Source organism: Ruditapes philippinarum, unplaced genomic scaffold (genome assembly GCF_026571515.1).
Source record: "Ruditapes philippinarum isolate M1 unplaced genomic scaffold, ASM2657151v2 ctg2632_1_1_1_1, whole genome shotgun sequence".
Taxonomy (NCBI): Eukaryota; Metazoa; Mollusca; class Bivalvia; order Venerida; family Veneridae; genus Ruditapes; species Ruditapes philippinarum.
This window is the reverse complement of record NW_026865842.1, coordinates 67,934-81,779: the sequence shown is the minus strand read 5'-3', so window position 1 is coordinate 81,779 and position 13,846 is coordinate 67,934. Positions and strand designations below refer to the sequence as shown.

The following is a 13,846-nucleotide window of genomic DNA, read 5'->3' as shown; positions in this document are numbered from 1 at the left end:
TTCATTATTTAGATAATATGAATTTTTTTATATATTAATGATTTGCTTCCAAGTTCAACATTAACTTATTTTGTATGTAGTATAACTTAAATATTGAATTATCTTTTTTTAAGGTCTGCATCAGTTCCAGGCGGAGTTTCGAGGAAAGTTTCAGTGCCGATACTGTGGAAGATATATCCGGTCCCGAGCCGATCTGACCATTCATGAGAGAATTCACACCGGCGAGCGCCCTCACGTGTGTAACGTCTGCGGGAAAGGTTTCGCCCAGAAAAATAACCTCAAACTTCATGCTGTCATTCATATTGACAAAGAAAGCTTGTTGTAGTATACAACTTTAATACACATCAATAGTGTACAACTTACAGTAGTTTTGGGGAGCTAGCTGTTTTTATGATGTTACAAATCTTTGTTGGAGAAGCCTTTGTCTTGAATGAAGTTAAAAAAATCTGTGACTGTATTGAAAATAGGGAAAAGTCGTACTGTGAATTAACTTAATTTCTTGAACATGAAATTTTGTGGTTTTGTCAAAAAGAACATTTACGTGGGTACTTAAATTTGTGGAATGTTTATTTTTCCAGAAGGTTAAATGTAAGTAATGGGATGAAAAATAATATTAAAGCAGACAAAATGAAATTTTGTGGAATCTCAAATTCATAGATTGACCTATCCACGAAAACAACAAAAATAAGTGCCCTACAAACAATAATAATTTTGCAGTTATGTGACTTACATAATGTGTAAGATAGTTGGTTGAAACAAAAAAAAATAGCAGGACTGGTCTAGATATTGTTAAAGTTTTAAAAATAAAGAGTGTTTAACAGTGATGAGGAAAGTTTAAGCCCTTTCCTATGACTTTCTAAATTAATAATTCAAATATGGACTCTTTGTTCGAACATATATATGAGACTGTTGAATGATAAATCCAAAATCTAAGATTTATGTAACCCACAGAATAGAAAAGTTGTTACCATGGAAACTGAGACAATGTTTTATATGAGTAAACTGTGTATAATAATATAAGAAGATGCTGGTTGCGCTGGTTGCTTAATGTTTACTTAGTAGAGTTTGTTATCACAAAGTGAAGAAAGATCAATTTTAACATGCCTCATGATTCTGTCACTGAAGTCAGAGAAGTAAAACAAAACTAAAGGCCTTGGGCCTTCGTGGTCAGTTCCTGAACATCAACTTTTAACCGGTAATGTTGAAATTAGCCGATAAACACTTCTTAGACTGATATTATTTCATAATTATTAACTAAGAAGCTTTTTATGAATGATCAAAACAGTGTTTGATGTTTATAAACAATTAATTATGATTGAAGTTTAATGTACTTGTGTCTATGTTGTAACTGTGTTGTAATAATTATAATAAAATAGTCAATATCATGCTTTGCTTGGTTAAGTCAGTCGGTAGTCAATGCTTCAAGAGGGTCCATCTGCCCAGGCATTAAATGCAGCTTTTGCTGCCGAGTACTGACCCTGGACATGTCATCAGTCATGTCCTTGAATGGTTAGTTTTGAAGCACGAAGTGGTGATAATTTACCTCCATGAAAGTTCCAAGGATTTTTTGAGCCAAAGATATGAATTTTGAGCCTAAAGTAGGTCATTGTACGGCAGTCAATTAGAACCTAAATGTACAGTAACCTGATACAATATGAAAAGGTGGTAGCCCTAAAAAAAGAGCTGTTATGCCTGCCTTTCGAGCCATCACTCTGTGTGCCGAGGCTCACGCATCCTAGCACACTTTCTTTGTTGTCCCTTCCTCTTTGAAGGGCCACTCCACTCAGCATTTAAGTCAGAACATCGGCAGCTTAAGTCCAAATGGTAGGAGTTTCAGTTTTCTTTTTCGCTGTCCCAAGTTCTTCAAATCTTCTGCCAATGCCCTGTGCCTTCTCTGTAACTTGCTCGTTCCAAGGAAAAGAGAGAATTGTGCATTGTTAGTCAAACCAGTTATGACATTAACAATATTGACATTACACAACCAGTATATTTCACCAGTTTGTATCGGTGAAGTATAAGCTGAAATAATAAGTTTACATTTTAAGTCTGATACAGGGTTGATGTAAAAGTAGGGCAAGTGAAATCTAATTTTTACTTAATACTTGTCCATTTTACTTGAAACATATTTTTTCTTATCCATATGATATTTATAATGCAAATTTTGGAAATTTTTCACTTTTCCATTCAAACTGTGGGACTGTGAGTAACCTGGGTGATTCGGACAATTGATTATGCCATTCCTGATTTAAGGGAGACTATTATAACCATGTTTCAGAATCTAACTTAAGTATAAGGTTTTCAGTGGATATGTAATGATACCTGAGTTTAACTAATCGGTGGGGAAGTACTTATGGAGGATGCCCTCTGAAAATATTTCATGTACAAAGGAATTTTAAGTACTGACTGTTTTAATTTCTGGTCAAATTATTGTTTTCTCAGTTTTACAATTTGTTTCTAAGTTTACAGTAGTGTGTAAGTTATATTTGTTGCTTAAATGTGAAATGTGAAGCAAATTTTAGTATGTTGTCAATGTTTACCACTTTAATTAGATAGTCATTGAATTTCTGGTTGTTTAAACATTTATTGGCTGTGTATTTTAAGTAGGAGAAGAAAAGATATTCGGTTCTTAGGGTACATGCCAAATAAAAAAAACAAACAGCTGTCATCTGAAAGTGGTTTGATAATGTTACTTAAATTATTGTAAAAAAACCCAAAATAATTTATTTCCCTGTTTAAGGAAAATTTCAGGATCCCACTGGGATATAAGGGGATCCCACTGGGATGGTGTGGGATTCTGACCAATTTTCCTGGTGGGTTCCAGTGGGATCCCAATTGAAATCCCACTGGGATGTCCCAGTGGGATCCCAATTTAAATCCTACTGGGATCCCACTCTCATCCCACTAGGATTCCCAGTCAAATTTTCAGTAGTGTTAAAAAGATATTTTAACTATATCAGAATACATATATTTATAAGAAAAGAAAGTGCTTTTTTAATAAACTGACAATCTTGTTGTCAGTTATGTATATCAAATACCTTAGACTACATGTAGTTAAAATAATGTTTGGCAGGCTATATGGTCAAGTATAAATTTTTGAAAGTATCAATATAACTCAAATGGTTTGAAGTTCTTGTAAATGGCTTGAAAGTTTCATTATAACTCAAATGGTTGGAAGTTCTTGTAAATGGCTTGAAAGTTTCAATATAACTCAAAAATGGTTGGAAGTTCTAGTATAACCAAATTGTAAATGGCTTGAAAGTTTCAATATAACCCAAGTATGAATGGTTGGGAGTTTCAATATAATTGAAGTATAAATTGTTGAAAGTTTCAATATAATTCAAAATGCTTTTTTATTAAACAATCACTTATGCTCATAATTGTTACCTTACTACCTAATCATTTTAACCTTACCAATCTCTCAGTTTGAACTTTACCAACCTCACAGGTATCACACGAACGACAACATAATTTTAACCTTACCAACTTCACAGTTTTTATCTTACCAACCTCACAATTATCACGCTACCACCTACACGATTTCTACCTTACCAACCTAACTGTTTTAATCTTACAAACTTCAGTTTTTATCTTACCAACCTTACAGTTTTATCTTACCAACCTAAGTCATAACGTACCTGCCAATACATGATTTTAACCAAGCACCTTATTCTAGTGCAAATATTACATTCTTTCCTAGTCTTGTGGTCTTTTCTTTACTCAGTAGTTATTTTACAATATAAATGATTGTAAATTCGTAACTCTTGAAGAAAGATTTAGGGAAGTTTTAAGAAGTGACATTTTGAATTTGAAAATCTAACCTATACTTAATATAACCAAAAAAAACTGATGTACTATTGAAATTGTTGGTGGTGGAATAGTTTGATATATAATTAGTTTATATTAAAGGGAAAAAAATTCAAACATTTTTATACATATAATATACATGAACCTTTAAATGTGTTTCAGATGTACTTACAGACTTTGTACAGCAGTTGACACCTGGTTACCTTGGTAATATAGAAGCAGGAAAGGAAGGTAATAAAGATACCGAAACTCCGTCAGATGAAGAACCTGGAAATAACCAGTGCCGATTCTGTCAGAAATGTTTCGCATCAAGGAGAACATTAAGAATACACCAGCGACTACATACCGGGGAAGAATTATTTAAATGTAAGATGTGTGGCAAATCTCTGGCCACGAAACAGGCACTGGAAATTCATGAAAGAATTCACACTGGTGAACGTCCGTACGTGTGTCGCTATTGTAATAAAGGATTTTCACACAAGGGAAATTTAAAAACCCACTATGTTGTGCACATGAAATGAAGAAAAAAGGTTAGGGAGTATTATTTTCTGTGTGCTCTTAAAACAAAATATTTCCATAATAACTGATCATTTTGAATCATTGTGTGATAATAATGACTGTATGATTTATTGGAGAATGAAAAGTTAAATTTAAATATCTGATTTTAACACACCTGTAGGTAAACAGGTGAATTTTCCCAGCTAAAGGACTGAACATTATTTGTGTGACATTTGCAAAATTTGCAAACTTGCCCCATGTAACAGAAAAAAATAACAGTATTCATGTTTCACAGAGAGAGGACAAAGTATGGAAATAAAAACCCATTAACTACTATTCAGTAGTAAATTTTGTAAATTTTATTAAATCATTTTACCTATAGTAATTATAATTTCATAATTATGTATAAAAGAAAATCATACAGTTTTGAGTTATATTAATTAAGATGTACCAAGATTAAAAACTAAAAAAATTGCGGAAAAATTTTGAGACGTCATCAAGATAAAAGATATTGCTGGGAGTCTGATTTCATTAGGAAGGATTCAATATGACATATTGTGGTAATAAAGAGTTGAAAATTTGTCATTTAAGAACATTTATTATCATTCCGGAAATTTCATCTTTTTTACGCTTGACTGAAATTTATTTTATGAATTTAACGAAGCTGTTATTTTGATCATCATAATTTTACTTGTAGATAATCCAAAATAATTATTTGATAAGATGACTTAATACTGTCCAGGGCCCATAACTCCTGAATGAATCATGTTATACTTGCGTTATATTTTAGTTTAAAGCTACATTAAATAAATATGTAAAAATATTTTACTGTCAGCCTAAAAACTAAGCATTATACAGTTTCATTAACTTTTTTAACAGTATTGTTGTAAATCTCGTCAAACATTGTTCATAAATAAGGATTATAAACGGAAAACCACACGGTAACACTAAAGTTCGTAAACGAATTTTAATATGCAAATGAAGCCTATAATCAGTTCATGTATGTGCTAGTGACGTCACAGTGTTATTATAAGTTGCTATACAGAACACAGCAAAAATGAGATTTTCATGTGCAAACACACTTTAACCGTTTTAGCTTCACGGTACACTTGGCATGGCGTTCAGGAAAGAGTAATCATCTCATAAAAATATTAAATTTGTATGAAAAAATCCGTTACAATGCGGAAATATATTGTTATATTAGGACTGCTACTTATAGCCATGTTTGTTGATTTAGTATTGATGTGCAGATGATCCGAAGGCTGAGTTTCTTATGCAACCAGAAATTGAACAGAAATTGTACTTCCGATTTTGCCACAATGATGTCGCAGATATTTCTGATTATAAAACTCATTTTGGTTGTCTTTGACACCATGATAAGATCTGGAGTCGATATGAAACCCAATTTATTATACCCCCACCACAAAATGTGGGGGGGCTATAATGGATTCGCTTTGTCGCGTCGGTCCGTCGGTCGGTCGGTCCGTCGGTCCGTCTCCATTTTCGTGTCTGCTCTATAACTCCCATACCAATTGAAGGATTTTCTTCAAACTTGGCTCAAATGTTCACCTCAACAAGGGGATGTGCAGAACCCATGTTGCCCATGTGTCAGCTCAAGGTCAAGGTCACAATTGAAGGTCAAATATCAAACAATCAAATATTACACAGTATGTCGTGTCCGCTCTGTAAGTCCTACACTAATTGAAAGATTTTCTTCAAACTTGGCTCAAATGTTCACCTCAACAAGAGGATGTGCAGAACCCATGTAGCCCATGTGTCAGCTGAAGGTCAAGGTCACAATTGAAGGTCAAATATCAAACAATCAAATATTACACAGTATGTCCTGTCCGCTCTGTAAGTCATACACTAATTGAAAGATTTTCTTCAAACTTGGCTCAAATGTTCACCTCAACAAGGGGATGTGCAGAACCCATGTTGCCCATGTGTCAGCTGAAGGTCAAGGTCACAATTGAAGGTCAAATATCAAACAATCAAATATTACACAGTATGTCGTGTCCGCTCTGTAAGTCCTACACTAATTGAAGGATTTTCTTCAAACTTGGCTCAAATGTTCACCTCAACAAGGAGATGTGCAGAACCCATGTAGCCCATGTGTCAGCTGAAGGTCAAGGTCACAATTGAAGGTCAAATATCAAACAATCAAATATTACACTATATGTCGTGTCCGCTCTGTAAGTCCTACACTAATTGAAGGATTTTCTTCAAACTTGGCTCAAATGTTCACCTCAACAAGGGGATGTGCAGAACCGATGTTACCCATGTGTCAGCTCAAGGTCAAGGTCACAATTGAAGGTCAAATATCAAACAATCAAATATTACACTATATGTCGTGTCCGCTCTGTAAGTCCTACACTAATTGAAGGATTTTCTTCAAACTTGGCTCAAATGTTCACCTCAACAAGGGGATGTGCAGAACCGATGTTACCCATGTGTCAGCTCAAGGTCAAGGTCACAATTGAAGGTCAAATATCAAACAATCAAATATTACACTGTATGTCGTGTCCGCTCTGTAAGTCCTACACTAATTGAAAGATTTTCTTCAATCTTGGCTCAAATGTTCACCTCAACAAGGGGATGTGCAGAACCCATGTCACCCTTTTGCCGGCTTAAGGTCAAGGTCACACTTGAAGGTCAAAAATTGACTTAGAAAATATTCTTAAATTTTAACATTTATTTGAATATTTCTGAATCTAGAAAAGGTTTTTGCTTGAAACTTAAAATGTATTTGAAGTGTCACAATTAAGATATGCTGGTCAAGTTTCATAATTCTGTATTGCATTTTAACAAAGTTATGCCCCTTTTTAAGTCTTCAAATTTACATACAATCAAATATATAACAATATGTCGTGTCGGCTCTATAAATCCGATACTAATGGAAGAATTTTCTTCAAACTTTACTCAAATGTTCACCTCAACAAGGTTATGTGCAGAATTTATGTCACCTTTGTGCCTTTTAAAGGTCAAGGTCACACTTGAAGGTCAATAATTGACTTAGAAAATGTTCTTAAATTTTAACATGTACTTGAATAATTCTGAAACTAGCACAGGTATTTGTTTGAAACTTTAAGATATATGAGATGTAGCAAATAAGATATGCAGGTCAAGTTTCATTACTCTGTTTTGCATTTTGACAAAGTTATGCCCCTTTTTAAGTCTTCAAATTTACATACAATCAATACTAAGACAGTATTTTGTGTCGGCTCTATAAATTCTATACTAATGGAAGGATTTTCTTCAAACTTTACTCAAATGTTCACCCCAACTGGGCGATGTGCAAAACCCATGTTACCCGTGTGCCAGATTAAGGTCAAGGCCACACTTGAAGGTCAAAAATTGACTTAAAAATAAAATGTTTAGTACATAGGGAAAATGAAAGGTTTTTTTGTAACTGTTTCGAACATGATTTGATAATATATTTATACTATTACCTGTACTGTTAGTCTTTTTTTCACCAGAGATAATTTCTTTTTATGTATTTGTGCCACACAAGTTATTGCCTTAACCACCTTTCCAAGTCCTCTTCTGTCAAGGACATTGGTGGGGGTATGAATCGCATTCAGCGATAGTTCTAGTTAATGAAATGTCGCTATTTCTGTTTTTATAAAATTTATTTAATGTAGCTTTAAGGATGGCATTTTGAGTCCAGTATCAAGTATTAAGCTCTGTAAAAAGTTAAGCAAAATTTCACATGTGAGAGACATATAGAATAATGGTTGTATTAAAATATCTGAACAAAGGTCATGTTGACCTACATGTATTTTGTATTATAATGTATTGTATATATGTATGAAGATATGAACAACAGTTGTAGATGGTAGGTTTGTCTTTTCAGTTCTGAATTTCTTTTTTCATTATTTTCTTCTTTTTTTTTTAACTTTGAACTTTAAATTGTACAGTCAAACCTGTGTTAAAAGTCACCTCTATATATATAGATTAACCCTTTAATTGAATGCCACTTTTTTGATATAACCTATATTAATAAAATGGAATAAAAATAGACATTTGAATGTAAAGACCACATGTCTATAAAGATTGTATATTGTCTCACCCTTGGGTGTCCTTTGTTCACATGTTTGACTTTATTACTCATTCTTTTATTTTGGAATTTCTGTATATGAATAATTTGTGTGTTAATTTAGTTTTTGGTATACAGCCTTACTCTTTAGAATATTATTCATAAACTTGAGTAGTTACTCTGAAGGTTTTTTTTTGTGTAAATAAATGTAGATTGGCTCCTTTGGCCCTATGCTACTTTACTTGTATCTTTGTCAGTAAATGACTTCCAAATGTTAAGTTTTGTATACATGTATACAATCCTGTAGATGAGGGATCATCATATTCACATAACCATTTCCATTTTAGTTTGATAAAGAATAAACAAAATATAAATAAAAGTTCTTTGTCTTATAATATTTATATAATTGAATTTAACACAGACACAAGTTCAATAAAACAAAAGGTGAGTTTATGTTGCTGATCTCTTTATAAACACGAAAATTAATTAGTAAGTAATATATATATAAGATGTTAAAAAAGGAATGTGAGCTTCTTTTTATTGTATGTACATATAATCAAAGCAAGAATTTATTTTATCTGTAAATATTTATTGTTACAAGAGCTGCCATTGATAGAAAGAATATCGATGTATGGCTGATATTTCTCTGACGATCAATAATCGACACATTTCACAAAATCGATAATTTTGACTTATTAATTAAATGTCTAGAAATTAGGAAAATTCACCCAAAACATATACTGAAGCAAGTCTCAATGTCTAACACTACACTTTTGTTACATAAAGGAAATATTTCAAAGCAATGATGACAAAAAAAATGGTCTGGAAAAAAATCATGCAATTGGCTTTTATAAACAAGACACTGAACAGAACATGTTTTCAACTGAAATCATTTAAACGGGTATGAAAGTGAATGACAGACAAGTAATTTTCGGTAATTTTCGATAAAATGGTATATCGTTGATATTTGTCATCTGATATCGATATATCAATGATATGCCTATTGCCTTGAATCAGTGACAAATCTTATTATCACTAGATCTCTATAATTTATTCATTTTTTCTTCTTTTTTCTTCATCAGGTCAATTAAATGAATCGTTATCTTCACTGGACAGACGTTTAGCTGCTCTAGGAAAATACAGGTGCCAGTTTTGTGGGAAATTTTTACAGAGCAGGTGATTATAGTGACATTTTAAACTCTTTACTATCATAGAAAATAAAAGTTTTTGCCTTGGTTATTTAATTAAAAAATAACTTAAAACTGCAGAGTGATTTTACAACCCTCTAGGGTCTGTAATTGCATTGGTTGATTCTTGTGTTAAAGTCTGTTTTCTCAGAAATTATCAAAGCTATTTACTTCAAATTTTGCGTAGTGGATAACTATCATACTGTGATGCCATATATTAAAGGGCAGATAATCCAGAATTATTTTTGTAAAATTATGCCGTTTTTGTGGCCAGCCGGGATTATTTTGCCCTGGTTAACCAGATTTTTTTACCCCAGTTGTTAACCTTTTTGTTAAAGTTCATTTTCTTAGAAACAAAGCTTTTCACTTTATCATCATGTTTAACTATCAAAATCAAACTCTCAATTTTGGTTTCATTTATTCTTATGGCATTTATTTTGTGACAAGACATTGTATGGAACTAGAATTAAGAGGTTATATGAGCAAATTAGTAATGACTTAAGATAAATTTCCTTTACGGAGAAATACTTTTCTAACTTAAAGAATGATTAAAGGGCTTCTTGTGTAAGGGTTGTTACTTATATAACACAATAAAGGAGTTACAACAGTTTTTCACTAAGTTTTTACTGAATGAGTTGTTTACAAGTTTTGTATAAAGAGTATTTTGTATTTTTTTATTTTGTATTTCACAGATATCAACTGGATATACATGTGAGAATACATACTGGAGAGAAACCCTTCCAATGTACAGTGTGTGAGAAAAGATTTTCCCACAAAAGCAATATGAAAACTCACATTTTATCACAGCATGGACACGAGAACTTTCAGTAGTGTTGAAAAGAATAATACAATGAACACAGATGTTTGATTGGTCAACTTTTCTAAGACGATGATTTTTGTTATTGATTTAAGGGGTAAAATGACCTTAATCTGAGAGTTCAGTGAAATCCAATTATATGATGATAGCATTGCTTCATGTCCCTTTTCAGGGCTTATCCAGTTAAAGTGTTGTGATTGATAATATTAAACTAGATCAAGAAAGAGTGTGATAATGTCAACTATAAGAGAATAAAATTGTATAATATATACACTGTACACTGTAGTCCAAGTTATATAGAATTATATTAAACTTGGCATAAAAGTTACAATCTTTCACCAGGCTTTTTAGTGGTGAAATATTAAGGTCAACACCAGAACTCCAAGTGAACAGTAATACCCTTTACACCAGATGGCTAAAATTTAGTGGTTTATAATTGTAGAACTAACTTCATTTTGTTCTACCGGTACTTAAGTGTTGTAGAATAAAATATAAGGAATAGTACATAGTACATGTACTAGGAACTCCACCATTAAAGGATAAGCACCAAACAATTATGGATAAAGTAAATGGATTTTGATATTTTTAGTTGCACATCAATTGTGATATTATCTGAATTATATGAAATCAGTTATCTGTGTTATTTATCATTCTAAACTCTGAACTATTAAAACATAGCATACCAACAGGTTCATGCTCATAGATTTTCATGAAAAAATAAATGTTCATATTGGTAAAAGAGATGTTAAGTGTACATATAAAGTGATTTAAATTTCATTTAAATATTCATGAAAAAAGTTCCTATGTGTATTATAGAAAATTATGAGTCCTTCCTCATTTAGTAACAGTAGAAATTGATTAGGAAAACGATGAATTTTTCTTTTATTTCTGCATCCAATATAGAACATTAGATTTGTAATCTAGGGGTTGCGAGTTCCATCCTCGGGGCTAGGAGAAATTTCTACGAGACACAGTGTATAATGATTTTATTATATATTTTTCAGGTCAGATGATGGAACATTCAACATGTGGTATTCCAACTGCAGGCTTGAATTTAAAGCATAGGTGCCCAATTTGTGGAAAACTTACACAAAGCCGGTAATTATAAAATATAAATGTTCTATAATTTTAGTCATGTTTTATTAAAGTGTCCACATACTTATGTAGGAATTACGAAGTTTGCTTTAATATAGATAAATGAATGAGATTATTATAAAATTTCTTACAATCATTTTACTATTTAAAGCTGCTGAATTTATGAAATGCATTTCTCATCTTTGACTTTGGGACAGTCCAATAGGCAGCATATATTTACAAAACTTACATGTTTGTTTATATGCTATTTATTTGGGCTCTTTCCTTTGAACTGTTAGATGAAATCCCATGCAATATAAATGTGGGCTACTAGGCTTCTTTAACAGCTGTATAATATTGTGTATATCATTGTGACAAGTGTATATTATTGTGTATTTCATTGTTACAGGTGTGTAATATTGTGTATATCACTGTTACAGGGGTATAATATTGTGTATATCATTGTTACAGGTGTATAATATTGTGTATTTCATTGTTACAGGTGTGTAATATTGTGTATATCACTGTTACAGGGGTATAATATTGTGTATATCATTGTTACAGGGGTATAATATTGTGTATATCATTGTTACAGGTGTATAATATTGTGTATTTCATTGTTACAGGTGTGTAATATTGTGTATATCACTGTTACAGGGGTATAATATTGTGTATATCATTGTTACAGGTGTATAATATTGTGTATTTCATTGTTACAGGTGTATAATATTGTGTATATCATTGTTACAGGTGTATGTTATTGTGCATATCATTGGTATAGGTGTATATCATTGTGTAAATCATTGTTTCAGGTGTATAATATTGTGTATATCATTGTTACAGGGGTATATTATTGTGTATATCATTGTTACAGGTGTATAATATTGTGTATATCATTGTTACAGGTGTATAATATTGTGTATATCATTGTTACAGGTGTGTAATATTGTGTATATCACTGTTACAGGTGTAAAATATTGTTTATATCATTGTGACAAGTGTATATTATTGTGTATTTCATTGTTACAGGTGTATAATATTGTGTATATCACTGTTACAGGGGTATAATATTGTGTATATCATTGTTACAGGTGTATAATATTGTGTATATCATTGTTACAGGTGTATAATATTGTGTATATCATTGTTACAGGTATCAGCTTGAGGTACATGTTAGAACACATACAGGAGAGAAGCCTTACCGATGTACACTTTGTGAGAAAAGATTTTCACATAAAAGCAATATAAAACGACACTTGCTGAGTCAACATGGCGACAAGAGTTTACCATATTACATAGACAATGAGTGACAATAAGGGAATAATTATTTTTCTGTTACAAAAATTGTGTAGAAAAGTGACTAAAAAGACAAGAAGTATTTGTTTTATTGTTATAATATTTTATAGCTATTTCCTTGGGAAAAACCACACTCGATGACCTTAATAGAAACATTTTAGTGATATTGATATATTAACATTAAAGAATATCTGTATTTTACCAGACACATGTGTATATTTAATACAATGTATAACAAGGACAATAAATCATGGAAGAATTTAGAACTTAGAGTGGAATATTATCAAATTGTTTCAGAACTTGAAATTTAAAGTTTAGATTGTCACAGAATAATGTAGTGATTTCATAGGAACAACAGTTTCTTTACTGACACAATCATTTAATTGGATGGTTTATTTTTGAAAAAATTATAATTCTGTCAATTTTCCTTCGTGGCAGAGAGTGGTTTTAGTTGTCTTTATGGTAGAGAATGGTTAAGGAGAGAGTGGTTTAGGTTGCCTCCATAGCAGAGAGTGGTTTTGGTTGTTTCAGTTGCAACTACTTGTTTAAATTTACCCCATGGCAGTGAGTGGTTTTAGTTTACTCCATGATATAGGACCATGACACTGAGAATGATTTATGTTGGCTCACATGTATTAAATAAATTATCCACCAACAAACAATTGCACACAGTAGTTCATAAACCAGATACACAAACCCATTTCATGAACTTTGTCATTTGCCCCAACAAGAAAAACAAAACAAAAAATCAACTACACTACAAAAAAACTCAACCAAAAAACTCAGGCAATTGTTACAGAGTGTCCCGGGTTATACTACAAATTAAAACATATATTTAATCATAAACAAGTCGTATAACACTTTACGACTGTACTGATAAATATTTAGTGTTTTATTAGTCCACTTTGCCAAGAAAATGCAGATCGAGCTATTGTCAACACCCATTTGTCTGCATTTTGGGTTGGCATCAAGTATTTTTTATGGTCATTAACTTCAATACTAGTAAAGCTATTTCATTGAAATGTGAATTGACCTTAATGTGTTCTACCTGTCACATCCATTTTCAGATCAAAAGGTCAAAGGATAAGGTCAGTTGAAACTGTAATAACAAAACATAAAGTTGCCATAAATCAA

The 13,846-nt window shown here is 31.9% G+C and overlaps 1 protein-coding gene across 1 annotated transcript; it reads left to right on the top strand.

Annotated features, from left to right (window-relative positions):
• Window positions 1-3,805: 3,805 nt before the first annotated feature.
• Window positions 3,806-12,978, top strand: LOC132730514 (gastrula zinc finger protein xLCGF3.1-like). The gene is made up of 5 exons (XM_060716468.1): window positions 3,806-4,287; window positions 10,220-10,352; window positions 10,685-10,727; window positions 11,295-11,440; window positions 12,570-12,978. Exons 1-5 carry the CDS (start codon window positions 4,176-4,178, stop codon window positions 12,724-12,726), a joined length of 591 nt encoding a protein of 196 aa, XP_060572451.1. The 5' UTR covers window positions 3,806-4,175; the 3' UTR covers window positions 12,727-12,978.
• Window positions 12,979-13,846: the final 868 nt, after the last annotated feature.